Source organism: Rhodamnia argentea, chromosome 8, assembly GCF_020921035.1.
Source record: "Rhodamnia argentea isolate NSW1041297 chromosome 8, ASM2092103v1, whole genome shotgun sequence".
Taxonomy (NCBI): domain Eukaryota; kingdom Viridiplantae; phylum Streptophyta; class Magnoliopsida; order Myrtales; family Myrtaceae; genus Rhodamnia; species Rhodamnia argentea.
The window spans coordinates 24,970,423-24,979,688 of record NC_063157.1 but is presented as its reverse complement, the minus strand read 5'-3'; the positions used below and the strand labels follow the sequence as shown (position 1 = coordinate 24,979,688).

The following is a 9,266-nucleotide window of genomic DNA, read 5'->3' as shown; positions in this document are numbered from 1 at the left end:
TGAAATTCACCAAATCTCCAGCCAAGCGAGTCAGTCGCCTTATTTATCACGGTGCCGATAATTCGGGTTCTTTTTTATTCTCGACAGACGACTGGAAACAGCAGCACTGGAAACAGATGAACGAATGATTGTGTACATGCCCCCTATGTTGTACTATAATGTCATATATAAGATACATAAATACTTAAAATAAGGCAGATTCTCAATTTGAGTTCGACTGCTCCGCTTATTAATGTCTTTCTCGCAAGATGTATAAAGTCATCCTGGACAGAAATTTTTCCTTGGCGAGAGAGAGAGAGAGAGAGAGAGAGGCAGATGAATTCCAAGTTTTTGCTTGATAGAACATTGATCGTCTTTGGGGCTAAGTCTGAGATACGGAGATAGCGATAGACCAAATCATCCAAACAGTAAGCAATCGCTTGATGCATGAATGAAGCTGCCAACCTTATTCAAGCCCCAATCTGAAGCATAATTTATTCAGAACCAAGCTGAAAGTGGTAAGTTTTCACTGGTGCTTTCCATTGTGGATGAGGAAGAAAAGGGATATCGAGGTCAGAAACATCGACTATAGTAATATTTATGACTACAACCATTCACCTCTGAAGAAGAACAGGAGATGATGGAAAATTTCAAGAATTACTGTTACAAAAGTATATGTAACAAAACCAGAAGGAAAATTCAAGACGTGGAAAAATGGATAAATCAATAAACATATCGACAGCGCAGGAAGACTGGCCATCCCAAGTAGGCTATCATGTTGGCAGATTAACCTCCGTGGCAAAGACTACTTATTAAGCCAAAGCTCAACAGAGAAGAAAAGCACTAGCCTATTTCATAGAACAAAAAGCGCACCTCATTTTTAAAGCTTTCGGAATACTGTCCAGGAGTCCGATTCTGAAACACTAAATCCAAAACTCAGTAAAGTACGATACAATAATTTGATCCTTACGATATTCAGCAGATTGAGTTTGTGGAATGCATCTGGAATTGAAACTCTGCTGCAAAAGACTGCGGAATTGACGTATAGATCATAGGCGACTATTAATGCAAAAGGCCTGCTTTATTTTCACGCCAATAAACACATTCACTCATTGGTTTCCAACAAGGAATGCTGCGACAGATCAGAATCCTTCTCTATAGCAGGAAATAATTTCCATATTGCCCACTAATGTAGAGTTAAATTACATCGAGGACAACAGCGTCACAACGCTACTCACCTTTAAAAGTCAAGGAATGAGATCAAACATAACGACTCTTGAGTACTACAGCCACACAGAGGGCTGAATACGAGAGAGTGTTGTTATCAACAAGACAGCTTTGCCCAAAAGAGAAGTCTATCTTTACAAAGTCAGAACAAAATGAGATATTTACCTTCTGAGCTGCTTGTAGAGCACAACAGTTACATACTTGGACTGAAACCTATGAGTCAATCCTAAAGCAACTACCGACTGAGGGGTCCCTCCTTTCTCTAAGAAAAGGTGATTAAGTACGACATGTTGGGGCTTGAGCGGAGCAGTTTCATCTGAATTTTCTGTATCCAGAACAGTTAGACGAAGATGAGGAGGAACCACCACCGGCTCCTTCGTAAAATCTTCCTCAGCAGGAAGCAACTGACTGTAGCCAGAATCAGGTGATGTTGGAACCTCAAATTCAGCCACACTGTCCAAGTTTTCGGGAATATAATCCTGCAGAAGTGAAGGGACAATAATAAATCAACTAGGGTTGCTAAAAGAATCTCAAATTACAAAACATTTACCCAATAATATGTGTGCATGTATATCAACCATTAGCATCTATTGCATGCATCAACAAGTTTGTATTTTGCTTGCCTTCAGCGTAAAAAAAAGGCAATCGCAAACTTGCCTTACCCCCACCCCAAACCAAAAACCCCGTCCAAAAAAAATTGACCAAGAAGATATCACTACTCAGAGTCAGTAATCTACTATCCAGATAATATTTGATCAAAAACTATGGATGTAAGAGTGTACAAAAAAAAGTGCAAAAATTACAAGAAACCAACCATAATAGCAAGATTACCATCGAAAAAGATGTTATCACAATAAACCAACCACCACTCTTCGAATCTCTTTAATGCCGAAAAAAAAAAACCACTCTCCCTGTCGTGACATTTTGGATTCACAATTTTGCTTGTGTAACTGACTTGATCAATGATACTGCATTGGGGAATAGACCCCTACTTAAATCACATTCACATGCACACACTTTACAGTTACACAAGCTCCGTGGATCTATAAAGTACTTACATCAACGTCCAGAATATTACAAACTTGGCCATTCTCATCGGTAGTATGGGGGAGATCTGGACTATATCTCAATTGACCATCGACAATAAACTTATAATGGTATACGCCAGATGGTAGGACCAAAAGGATAGAATAATCTTTACCGGATCTCTGTAATCTTCTCCTGCATTATAAAGTAATCAACTAACTGGCTTTAGTCAGCTCCGCTGCTTTTTCTTCTAACTGGTTTTATGGAAGCCAATAACCATAACAAATGGAAAGATCGCACTCCTCACCTAGATCCCCAATTGTCCCATGATCCTTCGACCACCACATCATTGCCACCATATTGCCATGCAATGAGCATGGGTATTCCTCCCTCAGAAGGATGATCAATGTTTCCTTGAGACTCATTCTGACTACTCTGATTAAAAGTGGCAGGGCCATCACTCATCTGAAACGGAGGTGTAGGAATCTAAATAGGACAAAATGGAAAGCAACTCGTCAATTGAAAGCATAATCACAAGCATTCATCTAAATGTATAAGACACAATTCGCGAAACATATCCTCACAGCCCATCTTTCGAACTATAATTATGAGTAAAAAGTTAAAAAAAAAGTGATTCTTAGACACGCATGCTGGGATTACAGATAGTTCGACAAGTACAAAAGTAGGCAGGCATATGAGGAAGAATAAGCACCCTGCAAAAAGGCAATGCCCACGAAATGTAAACTCAGAGCAAGCAAATCAAAGGCAGATGGGGGCAATTATAGAATCAGAGTAGAGTCTCCCGCTCGTAAACTACAGAAGTCATGATTGTTACAAACTGAGCGCCAAGTTCATCACGATCTTTATCTTCTTCCTAACACTTCACAAGAATATCAACCAAAGAGTGAGAATGCAGCTCTTTGCACTGTAAAGAGGTAAAGCAATGATCTTGTCCTGACAAAAGAATCGCCAAAGAAACTAAACCTTGACTCTGGAGAGAGAAACTGTGAAGTAAAGGCGCACTGAGAAAACTTCCTCCAACAAAGGGAAAAACAAGAGAGTAATCAGCAAAAGGCTGACCACCAACCCAAAAAAAAAAAAAAAAAAGATATACGATTGCCCACAAAACTATCGTAAATCGTCCCACGAATATTATTATAGAGCATAAACATTCACCATCCCAGAAGCAGCACAAAATGAAAAAGGAACGCATAAATTAAACGGAGAAGCCAAAGATCAATACACGATAAGACACAGCATTCATCGCCGTTATATGTATGTATCCGATCCAAAAATAAGCACAGACATCACAACTATGACGCACGCCACATCTAGCAGTAGAAACAACGTGATCGATTGGCGAGTCAAACAAAGTCGACAGAGATCGATACATGTTACCACACGCGGAGAAACGCGCAGAGATTGAGAGATAGGGTGACCTGAGGAGCGAAGACGAGGGGGACGGAGAGCGTGCGGCGGTGGCAGGAGGAGCATGGCTCGTGGATTCAGAGGACTGCGCTTGACCAGGCGTGTGCGGAGCCGGCGCGTGGTTCTCGCGGGGAACCCGCTCCCCGTTTGATCTGGCGGGAGCGTCGTCTCTCTCGGCGTCGCCGCGGGGTACTTCTTCTCTCCCGTTGGCATTTCCCATGGCCTTGCCCTTAGATCTACAGATCGCAGCTCCAACTTGCACCAAGCAGCTACGGCGGAATGCAATCTATTATATTATTCGCTCGTATAATACCCCCTCGGTTTCCATATGTATTATAATCACTGGTGCAGCTTCAAAGAGAGAGTTAGAGAGAGAGAGCGAGAGAGAGAGAGAAGCAAGAAGGAGGTGTGAGTGGAGCAAAAATGGCGGATTGGTTCGATGATCAAAACCCTCGCATTTCGATTTGCAGGAGACGGTGATCATTCAGAGACGCCGGAGCACCGCCAGAGACGACCAAGCAGCTTACAGAGACAGAGACAGAGAGAGAGGACAGAGGAGAGAGGGACAGAGTCAGAAGAAGGAAATGAAATGGATAAACTAAACGAGAGAAGAAGTAATGCACGTCACGAGACGGAAGCTCACGCGCCTCCCGCGGAGCGTGACACCCACCGGCCGGCGTTGTGGGCCCCACCGTTTTAGTTGCAAATTTCATTTTCAGCTTTTCTAACTTTTGCAATTAAAGTGCTCCAAGTTAGGAGTGAGCAAATCGGAACACCCAAATCGAGATCACCCTAACCGGTGGTCCAATTCCCGGTTCTAAGATCCTAGGATCGGACCGACTGAAATTTTTATTTTTAAAAAGTTACCCTCTCTTTACTTGTTAAGGGTGTCCAAGAAATTTTACTAAATTAAGAATCTATTGATGCTCTCTATTTTTTATTCTCCTATGTAAAAGTCTTTTTAGTTACATTGTGTTTTATTTTTTGAAAGTAACCAAGCTCATGTGCTCCATGTTATGAATGATGCACATTTTTTTTTTTTTGACATGTGTCCAATCTAATGGAATTGCTCGGGAATCGGATCGATTCAAAAAAGCCCCGTTGCGTTGAGGGAACGGGGACCGAATCGATCACCCCTACTCAAACTCGAGCAAATTATTAAAGTTAGAGGTTTATTAGTACTCTCTAACTTTTATTTTGTGAATTTTTTTCAATTTTGCGGTTTGATCTTTTAATTTTTTTTTTGCGATAAAGTCTTCTACTTTTTTTTCTAATCGTCCAAGCAAAGTTTTCGATCAATCATCTCCGTTAAACAGCCGAATTGCTTAATGATGTGGTAGAAAATGGCACATCATGCTAATTTGATGCCAAACAAGCGCAAAATTAGCAAAAAAAAAAATACAAAATTAGAAAAAAAAGAGACCTTTGTTTGGTGATATTAATTATAATAAGTTATAACAAAGCACTTGGTTGCACAAAATAAAAGTCGAAGGTTCAAATTGCATTAATTGCGAAACACAACATTTGATTGTACAAAAAAGCGTAAAATAAGAAAATTCCGAGTTTAACTATACTTAAAGGATTGTTTGGCTAATTTTTTATGTTTAATTTAAATCACGCAATTTGACTTCTTCTTTTTTCCAATCTAGCACGGTTGAAATTTTCATGAAATAATGTCGATAATATTACTAGATTCACATATAATTTTTTTTTTTTTTTACAATTTGTTGTAACGCGATAACAACTCTAAATTATAAAGATTTTTATTTTCCAACAGCTGTGAACAAAAGTCGGGTCCGGATTAGATCGGGATTTAGCAATATCCATTATCTTTCGAAAGGCGATAATGCCATCTTAAAAAAGTACCAAGGAAAAAAACCATCTCAACAAAGTAATGTCCATTATCTTTGGTCCCCCGTTAGTAATGTCGCATTTAGTTGGTGGAGGGTTGATTTAGGTCGGGACCAAAGGGCGGTGGCGGAGCGCACGTCGTTTTCTCCTTCCGGGCCTCAAGTTAAATTTCCCCATGCGAGGTCCCGCACGGCGGCGCGTGGAGAGGGGAGCGACTGTTTATTTATTTTTTAAAATATTGCGGATACTGTGAGGGATCAGATCAGATCAGCATGCGTCCGACGTGGCATGAGCACGTGACGAATCGGCGGAGGGGCCCACGAGGGGCTGGACGATAGCAGGAGTTGGAGGGCACGATGATCACGTGACGTGGCGAGTGTGGGGGCGGGTTTTCTTCTTTTCTGGATAAGATCTGAGTTGGAGGACGGACGACTTCTTTTTTTTTTGTTTTTGTTTACGTTTGCTCGAGTGTTTTTGGGCTTCCAGACGCGGGCCAATTAATGATTGCCAGCTCAGCAGGATGTTTTTGTTCGAACGGGACAAAAGAATTGGATAACATTAACTCAGGATTTTTCTGCTTTTGCATTTTCTTTTTTCCCCGAAGGATGAAAGATTTTTTCTTCGAAGAAACAAAAGACTTTCGGGGTGCGCATGGCAACGCTTTTAAAAATAGAAAGAAATTCGTTTGATAATGTAACTTCAAAAGTAGAAATTCGTTTGATAAAAACTTTTCTTTCGGAAAGGAATTTTTACTTTTAAAGTGAATTTTCACTTTTAAAATTATTTTTCCCTCAATTTGAAAAGTTAAAAAAAGTAGAAGTACTTCTTGGACAAAAAAAAAAACCATCACAAAGTAGTTCTCACCTCATTTTCTTTTCATTATGCCTTCACCCTCTTTTTGATCGGGCTCGCCTCCACCGACTTCCGTCACCGCCCACCGCCGACCACCGACACCCGCCCCCACCGACAACAATCGTCGACCACTGCCGTCGCCAATCACCATTCGCGACCATCGCCAACCTCCGACCATCACCCGTCGCCACCCATCGCTAGTTGTGATCCCCGACCATCGCCTGCTGCCCGCTGCGGCCGGATATGATCACCGACCACCACCGCTGCCGCTCACCGTCGACTACCGCCCTCCGACGACCATCGCTGCCAAGTCGCTATCTTCAACAGCAAGAGTAAACAATAAATAATCATTTTTTATATTTTTAAAATGTAAATGATATTTTTTAACAATAAAAATTAGTTTTTAAAGAAATTTAAAAAATTTAAAAATGAAGTCGAAATTTTTCAACCACCGACAATAATTCTTCATAAATGATTTGCTGTTAATAATGTTTAGAAGTAAAAAATTTTAACCATTACCAAACGAATTTCTATGATCATAAATTAACTTCTAGAGCAGAAGTAGAAAAATCAACTTCCGCTTCTGAACAGAAGTAGAGAAATCAACTTCTGATCAGAAGTTAATGATTTCTGAAGAAGGAGTGTTATCATGCGCTCTCTCAATTTATTTCAATAAGACAAAGGAATATTCCATGTTTTTAATTTAGGGGGAGTGAATTTATTTCTGCATTGATCGTTCACAAAAACGAAACTCGAAAGAATTGACGGAGGCCTGCACAAGTGGTGGAGCACGTGATTTAATTCGATGCAAAGTGAAGAACCTTACCGGGACTCGACATGCCACAAAAAAACCCTAAAGCTCCGTTGCCTCTTCCGATCATCCCATCGCCTATATTGATAGCCTCAAGAATATTGTACTAAAGTGCCGTGCATCGATCTATCTGGATCTAACTTTTCTGCTTCCTAAATCTCACTCGATAACTTGCCTTATGGGTTTTTTTTTAATCCTTGGACTGGAACGGAACTAGCTTTGGCAATTTACCCCGATGGCTTGTAAGAGACTAGCAGGCTTTCTAATGGTACAGCCCGAAAACAAAAAAAAAACTGAAGAGGGATGACAGAACTCCACTAACAAACAAGAAGAGGGAATGCATTGGGATAATTATGCAACTACAATCCCATCATCTTATCTTAAGAGACACAAAAGCAAAGGAGGGACCTATTCTATAAATAGAAGGAAAACCGACATTAAGATGAAAGTGAATTGCATTTGGGGGGTTACAAAGGTGTTGGTACCGAGTCGTTACCGGTCAACGAAGCGAGAGTCAGATGGGCTGACATGTGGACAAGTTAGGCCACGAGAATCGACCAATGTTAAAGGCTACTATTTGAGTAGAAAATGGTTGTGTAACCTTTTTAACACGTTTGAAATGTTGTGTTAAGTTTGTCTCATGTATAAAATGGTTGTTTTATTTACATATCTATGGTTGCTTTTGGTCGTCGGGACAAGGATTGGGATACAATAGGATTAAGTGAGATGTCAAACCCTTCGGATAGTAAATGTGGACATGTCTAGTCTTATCAAGAAGTTAGATAATTGGACTAAATTAAAGAACCGAAAATGAGATTTAGGTATTGTTGTTGCCGCCGTCACAGTGGACGCGATTAAACACGATGATTACCAACATCTTCGTGCAGCGGCGACTTAGATCCGTTGATCAAACACCCGACCGAAAGAGGGGAGCGAGTGAATTTCAGGCGACCACCGGCATGCCTCTTTATCGCCTTAGAATGATTTGGGTCTAGATTATCGGCGATGCCGGAGATTTCCAGCCTCTCCATCACCATCTTCCCCTCGTCCCTTTGAGAGGTTCGTGTCCACCGTGAGGATTCTCGCTTCGTGGCGGAGTCCTGCTTTTGCGCACGACGGTATAGGATCGCTGTGTCAATGAGGTGGTTTCCGACCATCAATGTCCGAGGTGGTGCAAGCATTGGTTGAATTAGTTCCAAAGGCGAACACGAGCAAGAGAACTGTCTTTGAAACGGCTGGAGGGTATCGGAATGACCAAAATCTGTTAAAGACCCCGGAAACCAAGGGAAACACGTGAATTTGGAGATCAAACATTATGTTGACCGCTCTTATAATGCCCAAAGGTCTCCATATCATGCAAGGGCTCATCCAAACTGCTGACTTCTTTTCTCGCAAAGTCCTGCAACGACACGTGTCAAATCTTAAATTGCAAAAATATATTACGCGCGAACGACCTCTGAATATATATATATATATATATATATATATATATATATATATATATATATAAGGTTTGGGCGATATAATCAAAACGATGATAATTATCCAAAAAATCCTGAATATACTGTACGGCGGCTAATGCAGTCCTAAACTTCTCAATTGTTCCAAATGCAGTTCTAAACCTTTTGACGATTTGTCAATTAAGTCATAAAACCTTTTAATCGTGTCAATTTAATCCTAAACTTTTTTACGAAAGACTAAATTGACAAAACTTCGTAACGTTTAGGACTAAATTTGAACAATTTTCTCGACCAAAATAGGCGAAGGGGGAAGAGAGGGGAAATTTGTCGAATAAAGTAAATCAAAATTCCACCCCGAAGTGGGGAATTAATGAATGTTGGGAAAAAAAAAAAAACAACAGAGGAGGAAATGATGCCAAATTATGACGATGATGATAATGTATGATAATGTCTATTATGGTACGAACAAAAAAGCAAGACGGAGATGTGCATGAAAGTGTGCCAAAGCTTATCCCTTGCTTTTCTGTCCTTGCCCCTTTTGCCTTTCCGCTTGTCAAACTCCATCGTTGTCACTGATGCGATGGGATAGAACAACGAAGAATAATAATAATAAAATATACGAGAATCAATTT

The 9,266-nt window shown here is 40.5% G+C and overlaps 1 protein-coding gene across 1 annotated transcript; it reads right to left on the bottom strand.

Moving 5' to 3' along the window:
* Positions 1 to 1,253: 1,253 nt before the first annotated feature.
* On the bottom strand, positions 1,254 to 4,225 carry LOC115735477 (SNF1-related protein kinase regulatory subunit beta-1). Its single transcript, XM_030666732.2, is given in 5 exon segments — positions 1,254 to 1,685; positions 2,265 to 2,427; positions 2,540 to 2,718; positions 3,672 to 3,694; positions 3,697 to 4,225. Coding segments are annotated over 5 exon segments (867 nt in total). The 5' UTR covers positions 3,881 to 4,225; the 3' UTR covers positions 1,254 to 1,367.
* Between the last annotated feature and the right edge of the window lie 5,041 nt (positions 4,226 to 9,266).